Source organism: Sphaerodactylus townsendi, linkage group LG11 (genome assembly GCF_021028975.2).
Source record: "Sphaerodactylus townsendi isolate TG3544 linkage group LG11, MPM_Stown_v2.3, whole genome shotgun sequence".
In the NCBI taxonomy this organism is placed as follows: Eukaryota; Metazoa; Chordata; class Lepidosauria; order Squamata; family Sphaerodactylidae; genus Sphaerodactylus; species Sphaerodactylus townsendi.
Genome location: NC_059435.1, coordinates 25,804,644 through 25,818,174, shown reverse-complemented (window position 1 = coordinate 25,818,174; position 13,531 = coordinate 25,804,644). Strand labels below are relative to the sequence as shown.

General features: G+C 42.8%; 1 protein-coding gene across 44 annotated transcripts in view; it reads right to left on the bottom strand.

Moving 5' to 3' along the window:
- Positions 1 to 13,531, bottom strand: part of CLASP2 (cytoplasmic linker associated protein 2) — a 140,642-nt gene that overhangs the window by 36,940 nt on the left and 90,171 nt on the right. For 24 of the 44 annotated variants that reach the window (XM_048511077.1, XM_048511083.1, XM_048511094.1 and 21 more), the window contains 3 exons: positions 13,022 to 13,123; positions 1,258 to 1,428; positions 334 to 441 (listed from right to left, as the gene is read on the bottom strand). In XM_048511077.1, coding sequence (XP_048367034.1) covers positions 334 to 441; positions 1,258 to 1,428; positions 13,022 to 13,123 — 381 coding nt within the window. Of the gene's footprint in view, positions 1 to 333; positions 442 to 1,257; positions 1,429 to 7,532; positions 7,560 to 12,849; positions 12,877 to 13,021; positions 13,124 to 13,531 lie in introns of all 44 variants that reach the window. The other 20 variants (XM_048511074.1, XM_048511073.1, XM_048511081.1 and 17 more) reach the window with 3 other exon arrangements.

Sequence of the window (13,531 nt, the reverse complement as noted above, 5' to 3'; positions counted from 1 at the left end):
CCAGAATGCTGGTAGGGAAGGTTCTTCACATGGATAAAATTCTTCAGCTCGAGTAGTGTATCGCTCAGGGGTGTCCAACTCTGGTGCCCCAGATGTTCATGGACTACGATTCCCACCAGTCCCAGCCAGCATGGTCAACTGGCCATGCTGGCAGGGACTGGTGGGAATCACAGTCCATGAACATCTGGGGCGCCAGAGTTGGACATCCCTGGTATAGCTCAAGGTTAGGGAAACGTTTACTTGGTTATAAGTTAAATTAAAAAATATGGCTTTTGTTAGCAGATAATCAAGGGCAAAAAATGGCCATGCAGAACAAGCTCTCCACGTACTTACCAAGGGGTGCAAAAGAGCGGACAGGGCTTGTATCCCTGCTACTTTCCCGGCTGGCCTCCCGACTGCAACCCTGACTCACACTAGGTCGAGGAATACGACTACCTCGTGCTAGTATGATTCAGGGTACAGGCAAACAGCAGCACAGAAAGGGAGAAGACACAGAGAAAGTTGACATTTTAATGCAGTCCTATTTTTTTCACCTTCTGCAAAATAAGACCATGCAAGTCTAAAAAAGATTCTGCCGTCTCCTTTAATTCAATATTACCGCACATGTCGGTTCCTTACACTGGTATGGATACTCCTACAAAAGCATACTTTTATCATGTAAACTAGTATTAGTTTAGAAACACAGTGCTTTTATGTAGTACACATCGAAAATAGTTTATATTGATGTTTTGCTCTTGTAAATAAAACAGCATGTTAAATGCCTAATAAAGGTTGTTAAAACAGCATGCTATACGCATATTGCATTACTTTCTAGCATTTCTACAGGCTGCTTATCATCTTTTAAAATAAAAATCATGTTCACCTAAATATGAGAAAAATGAATGCAACAAACTGATGTTTGCAATAACGTCTATCATACAGGGATGTCAAAATACTGAAACTAGTTTTGGCTCTATTATGTAAACTCAAGAGCGCTTCAGAGTGTGCCACCATATACTGTGTGAAATGTCTTGACACTGTCAGATCATGACTATATGTTTAGCATACTAGCTACACTTAGTGAGTATACTTACTGAGCTAAAACAGGAAAACAATGGTGTACAGTATACTTTTCTCTATCTTGTATAATACACGTTCTTAGCAGAATCAAATTACAACTCTTTAGCTCTACTGTTCACTAAGCTTACAACACAAGATTAGAGTTACAGCAATGTGCAAAAGGTTTAACAGAACTTATAGGTACTTTGCAAGCCGTACCAACTGATAGTCTTGAAGGACTGGCCTCTCTGCTGCATCCTTGGCTTCGAGGAATCTTGCTCCGCTTCTGTGCTGTAGCAGGGCTGACCAGTACTCTCTGAACCCCACTGTTCAAAGTTGAGAGTGTAGTGGTAGTCAAAACTCTTCCAGGAGAACCAGAACGGCTACCAGCTGAAGGCAAAGAAAGTAAAAATAAATTATATTTCTCAACTCATAAAAATGGGGATTTAAAAAAAAATGAAGGTAGTGAGATAGCTGTGGTACACTGAAATGATCTGAGGTTAGGTTATTTGGAACAATCTGAAGATGATGAAAAATCTAGAATCTGGACAATACATAACGTGCGAAAACTAAACTACATGCTTCGATATGTTCTTAACTGTATGCTTGTGTTCTAATTCCCAAACTTTTCCATACGACACTGCAATTCAACATTGGTTAAATGTAGCGGCATGGAGAGAGGTCTGTACGAGGATTATGCATCCCGATGTGTCGAACTGAAAAAAGGCACCATTTCAATGGAACTGGAAAAAGCCGAAATCAGAATTCCACCCACTCACCCACCCTGCCCCAGTTGCTGTTAAAGGGCACTAGGAGGAAAAAAAAATCAAAACTCTCTTGCAATGCTTGCGATTATGGTTTACACTTTCACCCCCTCCTTTAAACATACCTTGGACTTCTTCCTTCTGGTGGGCTTCGGGGGAGGGGGGCTCTGCTGGGTTAGCAAAGCTGCCCCCCATGCTTTGGATTTCTGTGCTGGAATGAAAAAATACCTCCTTTGCCCCCCTTTTTTTGTCCTTTGGCTGATTTCCAGGGCAACAGGAGGGAAGGGGAAGAAGGAGCTTAAAAGGACAAATACGAGAGCTCTTCAGAGCTTTCCTATTTGGCCAATGACTACATTGCGTTTTGCACTGGATTTCTCCCAGCTGTGGCAGTCCTAATGGGTTACAACAATTTATTGGAAAGGGAGAGTAGAATTGGGAGCAGCAAGTTAGAGTGGCCAGCAGGATTGCAGTTTAGGGACAACAGTGCTCTTTGGCCAATCACAGAAGCTGTTTCTTGCCTGATTTTCTTTCAGATTCTCCTGTCCATGGCCAAAGAGTTTAAAAGGAGGTCTAACTACATCTAGACACCATTCCAGACAAAGGCTACAGAGAGTTCAGCCGTTGTTGAGCCTGTCCATGTTGCAACTTTGGCGCTCACCTCAGGATGATGCTGGAAGAGCTAGAGGAGGGGCTGTGTACAACATCTCCTTCTCTCATTCCTCCACAGCCCAGCAGGGCTGCAGGGAGACAGGAGAAAAACCAAAGGTGGTGCAAGAGGAAGAGATGGAGGGGAGGTGGTGAGGGCTGGCATGCAAGGGAGGGGAGGGAGGGGGCCGGCATCTGGACATGGCCCACCCACCCTAGCGGAGGGAGAGGGAGGGGAGGCATGGAAGGGAAGGGGGGAGGGAGGGGAAGCATGCAAGGGGAGGGAGGGAAGGGTGGCATGCAAGGGGGGGGGGGGGGGGGGCCCGGCATCTGGACATGGCCCACCCACCCTAGCCAGGAGGAGAGAGGGAGGGAGGCATGGGAAGGAAGGGGGGGGAGGAGGGAAACATGCAAAGGAGGAGGGTGGCATGCAAGGGAGGGAGGGAGGGGTAGCATCTGGACATGGCCACACCTAAGCCGGAGGGAGGGAGCATGGAAGGGAAGGGAGGAGGAAGCATGCGGGAGAGGGAGGGAGGGGTGGCATGCAAGGGGGGAGGGAGGGGGCCGGCATCTGGACATGGCCCACCCACCCTAGCGGAGGGAGAGGGAGGGGAGGCATGGAAGGGAAGGGGGGAGGGGAAGCACGGGCAGGAGGGAGGGGTGGCATGCAAGTGGAGGGGAGGAGGGGCCCGTGTCTGGACATGGCCCACCCACCCTAGCTGCCGGGAGGGAGAGGGAGGGAGGCATGCAAGGGGAGGGAGGGAGGGGTGGCATGCAAGGGAGGGGAGGGAGGGGGCCCGGCATCTGGACATGGCCCACCCACCCTAGCGGAGGGAGAGGGAGGGGAGGCATGGAAGGGAAGGGGGGAGGGAGGGGAAGCATGCAAGGGGAGGGAGGGAGGGGTGGGATCTCAACTGCCATCTCAACCCCTTCTCCCTCAGCTTTCTGTTCCTGTCCCTCCTAGACACAGGATGTCTGCCTCGAGCTCCTCAAAGGAGGTGACTCCAGGAGTACCCAGAGCTGTGGTTCCTTTCACCTCCAAATGCTGAAAGCACTTCCAGGTGACAATGGATCCCTAGTTTGCACAATGCTAGCTGGTAGGGTCCGGATCTGCCAAGGGAAATACATTTGTCATCTCTTGACTTACAGACTCCAGTACATCTGATGAAGCATCATCAGGAGATACATGTTCAGGTGGGAAGAAAGGCTGGTGTGGTGGCCATGTAGGTGCCAGCCAGCAAAAAGGTGAGTCATCCTGTGACTACATCTTGCACTCTCCCCGAGCAGGTAAGAGACACCAAGCATCTCTGATGGAGATTCTTGATGAGGACAGCACTACGGTGCTGAGAGAAGTAGGAGGTTGAGAAAAGGATCACTCATCTCATCCATGAGATTATCACTATTGAGATTATCACTATTGACAGGTGGCCCTTCAAGGTAGAAGATGTCTGCTTCCACAGGCTGCTTTAGGATGCCTATCCCTGGCACGTGCCCCTTGCTGGCACCATGATGAGAAGGACCATGGTGCTCTTGCTGTACATTGTCAGTTCGCATCACTCATGCCTATTCCTCTGGAATGATGAGCAACTGACCTTCCACAAGGTCAACTTGTCACTGTTCAACTCCCCAGTTCTGGAGTATGGGGGTGACTGAAGTGAGCACATGCCTAAATCCTCTCAAAGTCTGTCTTGGGAAGTTGAGGTGAACACTCTTCCCAAAATAAACATGTCAGAAGAAAGAAACTGCAGGGCAGTTTCCTAATTTGATTGGCACCCCCCCCCCCCCAAAATCCCTTCTGCCATTCTGAATTCACCTTCACCCAAAATCCTAAACCATCCCTTCATGCAGCACAGGGGGATGTTGGAGGTGATGCTCAGCTCAAACAGTCCCTGGCTGGCCACTCCAAACCAAAACTGCATGCTGAGAATAACGCGCTGCATCAAAATTGTTCTTCATCTTGTCAGAGATCAAAAGAAAGCAGTAGGATAGGGACCAGCATGTCAAACAGAAACCAGCAGAACCCACCAGAGTGCCACAGACAATGAAGCTAATAAAGATATGTTTATGCCCAGCATTCTTCTGTAAAGGGAGGGGGAAAGAAGCGCCAGTGATAAAGGTAGCCAGAGTACCAAAGGTTCAACCTCTGAGCCTGTGCCAGTGTGCAAAACTGCCACCAAGGAGGATCAGAGTGCACACATGAGAACCTCCTCCCTCTCACTTTCTGAGGCCTTCTTAGGGAAACTGTCAGGGTATGTTTGTTGTTCAAGCGTCTGCTGAGCTTGCAGTTCTCACTGCTGGCATTATTTGGTTTAACAATGGTCCTGTTGGGTGTGTCATGCCAGAGTGTGCCTGGGTTCTGATAAGCACCTGCACATTACAGTAGGTTTGTCTGGGCTGGCAAAAATGCCCCCAGATTGATTTTCTTGTGTTGAAATTCTGAGGTGTGAGGCTGGTTCCTGTTGGGTTATCTACTGGGTTGCGGTTCTGGTTTGGTTCTGTTGGGCTTGGGGCGGGGGTTGGGGGGGGAGGGAAGTCATTGACTTGTGGCTGTGACCTCTTTGCTTTTCTCTCAGAAGAAAAAAGGCTATTTTTCTTCCATTGGAAATAATGGAAATTGGCTCTGTGGGGCTGGGGGGAGGGCAGTATTTTTCAAGACAGACACACTAAATTTGCTGATAATGGCTCTCTGTACAAGAACTCCTGAGTTTGGTAAAGTTAGGGTCAGGGAGTCCAATGGGCCCCCGTTTTTCTTCTCGCTGGAGCCTATCAAATTGGACCTCCTCAACCAAACTTCACCCAACTCTGGGGTTCTTGCACAGAGGCTCCTCATTAGTCATGCTGCAAATTTGGAGCCTTCACCTTGAAAAACAACTCCACAACATTTCTAATGGTCTGCAATGGAGTAAAAAAAAATTCTAACTCTCTTTCCAATACTGGCTACGGTGGGAAATTTTTTCTCATGAAATTCTCTGGTGTAACGTAAGTCCGTCATAGTCAACAAGTGGAAACCTGCAAAACCCATCCCCCCAACATGGTCCTGTAAAATTGGACCTCCAGACCCAATCTTCACCAAAATTGAGGGTTCTTGTAAGGCGAGTCACGAGCAGCCATGCTGCAGATTTGGTGCCTCTGCCTTGAAAAACAGCCCCCACAATTCTTCAAAGATTCCACATTGACTATAATGAATCTATGTCAGACCAGTGAATCTCAACAGATACATTTTTCCACAATAGCAAATACTGAAAAGGACGTGGGAAATTTTTGGCTCAATTATAGTCAATGGGAAATCTTTGCAGTGGTCTGGGGGAGTTATTCACAAGGTAGAAGCATCACATGGATGATGAGCCTCCTTACAAGGACCCACAAGTTTGGTTAAGTTTGAGTAGGGGGTTGGTGGTGTCTAACTATGGGCCCTCGTTTTTCCTTCCCTCCTAACAAATGTCACAGAAATGCATTTACAGTATAGCTTTGTTTGAAAAAAGACTGATTTAAAGTTGTATATGCAATATTTTAAAATACTGTCGGTGATGTGTAGTATTTGAAGCATACAACCAAGTCCCCTCCCTCTCCTGAAAAGCTAGCTTAAAATATCTGCAAACATTTAATTATCTAATTATCTTATTGCAGCAAGTAATGACTAAAACAGGACCAAAATGGAAGGAGATGAAAGTGAAAGGTTTCATGCAATTGCTATGAAGTCAGTTGTTTGCCTCAACAATGTTTATGCAGTAAAACAGCAGTTCCCAAACTATACGCTGGGTCACACTATTGTGCCATAAGAAATAAATGAAACAACTGTATGCTTCCAGGAGCCCTAAACCCAAATCTACTACAGAGCCCAGAGCCTGTCTACTGTATCTGCATGGATCACTGCTCTGGCAGGCTCATTGAAATGGCTATGATTTATTCCTTCCTGCTGCAGAAACACAGCAGAATTACTTTTACCCAGAGAAGGTTTATGTCTGCATGACTCACTTTCTGCCTTCAGCTAAGAGGCACCTCAAAAGATTGGTTCAGGCACAAAGGAGCAAGTATTCCTCAGGACTACGCAAACAGTACAGATTTTGACTCTCCCCATAAACTCTTTTGAATGCAACAGACCCACAATTTTAGTTTGTGTGTATGCCTCAGCTAGTAGAAGTTTGGGAAACACTGCATCTGAATGTGTTCTTCTAGGCAGGAATCTATTCAGCAATATAATCTTGAAATTGAAATTCCATATGTTGTCTACATCTTTCCATGACTACCTTTACTTTTTAGTGTTTAAGGCGATACAGTCTTACGGGATAACAACCTATATTTAAGGCATTTGGCTTTTTCTAATTAAAGGTGGGACTTTTTAAGGATATTGGTATCTACATTCAGTGCTGAATGTGGTGCAAGCTGCAGACCGCTTCAAGTGTTACAAATTTTATAATATGGAGGGTAACACCCCCCCCCCCCCGACAGACTGAAAACTTTGGAAACCTGTTAAAAATGTCTGATATCACAAAGTTTGTCTTTACCCTTCTTCTTGTCATTTCTCAGCTGCTCAGGTCAGTTCACAAGTCTACCCTATGAGATTTTAAGGACTTTTGTTTGCAGTCAAATTTAAGGTCCTCCTCAGTCTGAATGGTAATGGAGGAATCTATCAAGTATAAAAACTGCATAAATATTTGAATTCATTCTTCTCTTAAGAGGAAAAAGAAGATCAGTTTTCTCCAGCCCTGTTTCCACTACCTCAATGTGGCTTACAATCACATTCCCTTCCTCTCTCCAAAACAGGCATGTTATAAAGTAGGTGGGGCTGAGAGAGTTTTGAGAAAACTGTGACTAGCCCAAGGTAATCCAGCTGGCTTTGTGTGTAGGAGTGGCGAATCAAATTCGCGTTCTCTAGACTAACTCTTAACCATGCTAATCCCATGACATTATACTCTACTGTAGCTAGGCTGGGTGTAACTGAATCTGAAGTAGTAAGGTGAACATTCCAGATTAGAATCTGATTGTGCTGAGAATATGACAAACAGTTATATCTGCTGAATAGGACCCCATTGGGATGGGTGGTCAAACAACAATGCACACACATAATTGGAAGAGCCTTACCACCAGACTGTGGGTTAGCAGACTGTGATCCTGAACAAGTGTAAAGGCAGGAATAGGGTAAGGGTTTAAAATCCATGGAGAGGGAAGGAGCAGAGCAGATTAAAAATGGATGGCAAATGGAAATAAGAAAGCTTTCATCAGTTCACATAAGGAGGGAAAATGTCACAAGAGGGTTATGTGCTAAAAGCAGTGCATTTAGTAGCTTCCATTGGGCTCAGATGCTCATATACAAAGCAGACAAAACAAATGCTGCACAATTGCAGTTCTTCAGCCGTCAAAGAACTGCATCGTAATGAATTTAACTGAAGCATATGATTAACAGCTTTGGAAATCTTTACTCAAAGTAAATTGCAAAATGTAAGAATTTAATAGCTGAAGGAACAGTAGCAACAATATGTTCAATCTAGATAATATGAAGGAAAAACAAAGTAGTGAAAGTGGGGGAGACGAAAAAGGATACATAGTTTGCATTTGGCGTGCACATAGAGGTTTAAATGGAAAAAAAGAGATGCTCAATCAAATTCAAGTTGGGCATTACAACATCTACATGTCCCTGGCTAGAGTTTCTAAGTCATTTGTTATACAACTGGAAACACAGCCAATTAAGGCAGAGTTGTGGTTCAGCACTTTGCATTCAGAAGGTCCAGTCCCAGTTAACAGGAACAGTTAGTAGGTGATGTGATAAAATCTCTATCTGAAACCTCAAATAGATACTGTTGATCAAAGTAGATAATACTGACTGTTAGTCTAGTGATCTCTATAAAACAGCTTCGTGTACTCATCCAGAGATAGCACACAACTCTTCATATCTCCAGCTCTCAATGAGTTAACAATATATATACCCATCTCAAGGATAAAGGTTGGCTCTTTGTCAGGGCTGTAATTCTATTTTTTGTGTGGAGATTTCTTTTGTTTAATGTATAATAAGATGTTTCCTTGCTGGTTTCCAACTCCATATGCTATCCACTTTAGACCAGCAGCCCGCTTGAACTGAATTTCAAAGTGGGAGATGCGGCAGAAATCCTAGCACCTAGATCATCTGGGACCCTAGTTTACATTACAAATCTATCCTATACTGGACCATCCTGGAAGACTTAATCCCTTTTGCACAAAGGGCACTTGAGTTAGAACAGGTATTTATCATGAAAGTTCAGAGCCATTTCCCAGGTGCTTGATGGAGGTGGGATATGGTTCACATTGGTAAAATGTAGCTTCTGACATCAGAGATGGAGACTTGTATGGGATTGGAGAAATTGCTTGTCAATCATCGAAAGGAGGCTTGCTTAGATCCAACTCAACTTCACATAAATATCTGTACATTTGGGATTTTCCCTTGTCTTCAGGGGAACTGGGTCAAGAAGAAGCTGGATAGGGTTAAGGACTCCTTCAACTTCTTATTGCCACAAGAAACTTTGCACATGCACTGAGGAACCAGCTACAGCATAGGAAACATGTCTAGTTTAGTTAGTGCAACTGTATTGCTTTACATTTGAATACTGTTGTTGTGTACTTTTCCCTGTATTTTGTTTGCCTTTTTGCCAGTTCCTTGTGAATTCACCCACTCTTTCTCTTTGGACTGCACAGGTGCTACCAGGTTTGTTATGTTATTTTGTTATTTATCTACTGTGCTGGAAGAGTGCCTTCTCAAGTCAGTAGAGGCTCTCAAAAGGTCTTGAGTGGTGGTGGAGAGTTACCTGGGTACTTTCCATGGAAGCCTTGGTCTAAGGGAGCTTCCCAGCAAGGAAAGGCACAATTTCTCCTTTTCCACTGTAACAAGAGGTAACACTGGACTTGGTACTAAGTAGTACTCAAGGCCTGGTACAAGTTGAAAGTAGTGAGGAATTGACTGGGAACAGTGATCATGGTACTCAGTTCGGCATACATGTGAATGAAAGCCCCAAGAAGTCCAACACAACTACATTTGATTTCAGAACAGGAAAATGAGAATAATAGTCAAAAGGAAGTTGAAAGGGACGGTAAAGATACCCCTTTGGGATAACTGGTAATTATTTCAAGCAACCTCAATGAAAACTTAGATGCATATCATGAATTAGGAAAGGTCTCAAAACTCAGGAAGATTCCACATGGCCAAAAACAGTGGTGTGAAAATGGTGTAAACTCTTTTACACCATTTAAAACCATTTTACACCTCTTTCACACCACTGTTTTTGGCCCATGCGGAATCCGCAAAGTAGGTCTGCATGATTAACAAGTGAAGACAAAGAAGCCACATAAGATAAGGCAGTTTCCTTTAAAAAGAAGTTTTGACCAAATGAGATGAAAAAGGAGTAGAAGTTCTGGCAAAATGCTGTTAAAGCTTATTTATTTATTTAGACTATTTCTACTTCATCTGTCCAAAATCTTGACTGTTAACCACAAAAATAAAACAAAAAATAACCACAAAAATAAAACAAAAAACCCCACTTAAAACATTTCAAAAAATTTCAGACAACAGAGCAGCCCCATGCAAGGCTCTGGACAGGGGGGAAGGAACAAATTCTAAAGAAATAAAACTCTCATAATTAAAAATAATATGCAACAGCATAAAAGTAATTTGTAGAAGGCAGACAGTAAAGAATACCATTAACAAAAGCTTAATTGCCTGGATGTAGAGAAATGTTTTTGCCTGGCGCCTAAAAGCTAGTAAAGTAGGTACCAGGAGAGCCTCAAGGGACAGCATCTTACAACCAGAGAGCCAGCTATTGAGAAAGCCCCGTTCCTGGTCATTTCTTGTCTCCACTCCCCTGCAAGACCGCACCACCTGTGGCCAGAACAGAGGGCCTGTTTCTAACGGAAGTAACCTAAGCCACACTACATACAAAGTGCGAAGTGAAAGTCCCCAGTTTAGTTTACATCACATAACCAGCTGATCAGGTAGGATGCGGCCTATGAAAGCTCATTAGGCAGAATAAAAAGCATAATCTGAGAATATTTTAACAGCAAAGTATATATATTTAAAATAATAATAAAGGAGATTGGCTTTATATTTGAAACAAAGCAGTACTACACTTTGCAACAAGGGGCCATTTCCTAAATCATGTAGTGACAAGTTCGATTTGCTACTGAACATATCCTCATTAGTTTTACAGACAATCATGACTCCCTACCTAGCTTACCAGTATCATGCATGCCTTTCCCAGTGTCACATGTTAAATATTGTAGAGACACACACACACACACACACACACACACACACACACACACACACACACACACACACACACACACACACTTTGTGTTATAGCCCATTCAATCCCTGTGTCTGAGTGATTTCCTATGGATGATGTAATAGGCACAAAGAACTCTAGAATGGAGCCAACATTTAAAAGCAACTGCAAAGTAGATAATCCCAAACTCACAAAGCCCCACTGAAAAATGGCATGTTTGTCTTTTCAACAGTGAGCTCTGCTTGTATATAGAAAGCACCACTGCTCAATTAGTGATATTATTTTACCATGTAAGCAGCAGCAAGTATACTCAACAGCAAACTATCCTTCAGCACTATAAAATGAGCTCTGTGCTTACTCTCCTCTCCCACCCCAACACTGCACTCCCATTTAGTTACCTGACTAACACAAGCTGAACTTTACCATTAAGTCACAACTAACAAATTAAGGCTTGTGTTTACTCTTCAAACAAGGATAGCAAAACATGGCTTGAAGATAGTCTGCAGCCCTGGTTTGGTGATCAAACAGGAACCATAGTTTGTTGGTTCTGGATAATGGTAAACTACAGTTAAATGAAAGTAGAATAAACAAATTGTAGCGTTAAGGAGGGGAAGGTGCATACTAGCACAGGGCTAGTACAGTGCTAAAAATAAATTCCAAACCTGTGGGAAGAGGAACTAAGATAAATAAATTCAGATGTAACAAAAATCTTGCAGTTCATTAACTTTATCTCCCTGCTTGAAATAAGGCAGCATTACAGTACCTCAATAAAAGGATAGCCATAGTTAGCTGCAGTGAGAGAAAGTATCAGACAGCTGCAAATATTTGGAGTGATATTGCTTAAAATAATAAAAAAGTTCTATATCCCAGCATTTAAGTTCTCCTTCCAAGATTTCTGTTCTGTTCCTGTTTCAAAATCAGAGTGTCTGTGTGACCCAAAGCACCGTGGTGAAACTAATAAAGACTCGAGGTCAAGTTAGTCTTCAGAATTCTAGGAAGTCACACACTGGGAGTTGGGAAGACAGCATTGTCTCTAGTTGAGACACAGAAACCCAGAAGGGAGAGAGAAGAATGAGAAACTGGGAACAGTAAGCACAACCTCTTCTCTCACACAGCCAGCTGAGGTGGACCTGTGACCATTTTCTCCAGTATTATACTGAAAATTCTCCCTTACTGGGATTTCCTGAGCAGTGGTGGAGCTACCAGGAGCCCACATTGGATAAAGAATTCCCCTAAAAATTCTGCCTCCTTTGGGTTTTTGTTCAAGCACTGAACCCAGCAGAAGAAAGCAGAAAAAGATGAACAATGTGTCTATTGGGTGTGATACATAACAACCACCACCACTGTAGGAAATGTGGTAAGTGATATTAAGTTGATGTTTGCACTATACTTCTATGCTCTGGTAAAAAGCATAGAAACACCAGCCATCTTGGAATGTATAACATTTGACAATTAGGCTGAAAACAAACAACCACATTACACTGAAAGATAAAACACCATGGTTTGAATCAAAAGATGACCATCTATTCATGAAAAGGCCATTCTGGATTTAAAACAATAGGAATGTTAAATGACTTTCTAAGTGAAAGTGGCAAGAAATTAGAAGCGACTGTGCCTAAGGAAACCCTACTGGGTCGCCATAAGTCAGCTGCAACTTGATTGGCATTATTTACACATACGGGAAATACGATGAAGTCAATTTTGCTTCATGATGAAGTAAGATCCACCTGCTTTTCTTCATTTGACATATCCAAGGTGCTTATGTTGCAGAATTCTGAACTACTTTGAAGTAAACTATATCTAGTTAAAAAAATAAAGCATGACAGGTTTGGAGAGAACTCCAAGTATTGATTTTAAACAGCTAAACTGTTTAAGGCACTGATTTCAATCACAATCCTCAATAAATAGTATTCATTCCCTGTCTCACTTCCTATAATATACTTCATTTACTGCAGATTTCATGGTGCACAAGTGTCTGTAAGTGGTACAAATTAACAAACAGCAGGAATAATTACTTTTTTGCTTTTTTGGAGGGCAGATGTTCATATTATGTCTGTATTTTGTTCCAATTAACACCACACCAACTATAAAAGACTCAAAAGCATGCAAAAAAAGACTATTGACCCAAAACACTGAAACACTGAAAAAAATACCTTCATTTTTGTCTGGCGATGATGAACCTATGGCACAGAACAACAACTCAGTATGTAGTGTTTCTTTTTTAAAATAAAATATTTTGACCATATCCTTTGGTCAATGATTGTAACACTATGTACGTGGCTTAATGTTAGTAGACTGGTAAAAGTGACAGGTGGCAATACATACGCTGAGACTGTGACACAACTTTTGTTCGGCTACGGCCCCTTGAATCAGTCTTTGAGTTTCCAATGCCCATAGAAGGTGCTGAAAGCTTGCTTCGCACACGTCCTGTAAAGGAAAAAGGTAATAGAAACTGGAGGATCAGGTGCACATAAATATGAAGAATATACCACAAACCAGGCTCCTGTCCTTATCCACTATTACTAATTCCTAATTAGAAATTAAAATGTATAAAATATGGGCTAGTTTAGAGTGTTGCATTCTTGATGGGTGAATGCAGGCACGAAGTAACTTCATCACAACTTTTTAATAGGTTACATTACAGGAACGTTAATTTTTAAAGACATTATGGAGAAAGTGAAATTAGTATTTTAAAAGCTATCTGCATTAAATGCAAAAAAAATTGTAACCAACTCACTAACAGGTATGTTAAAAGTTGAAATGAGTAGCGGACCTGGCAATGTACCCAGAAATCACCCTAAGAAATGAGCCTATTTTAAGTGTGTAATTAAGATC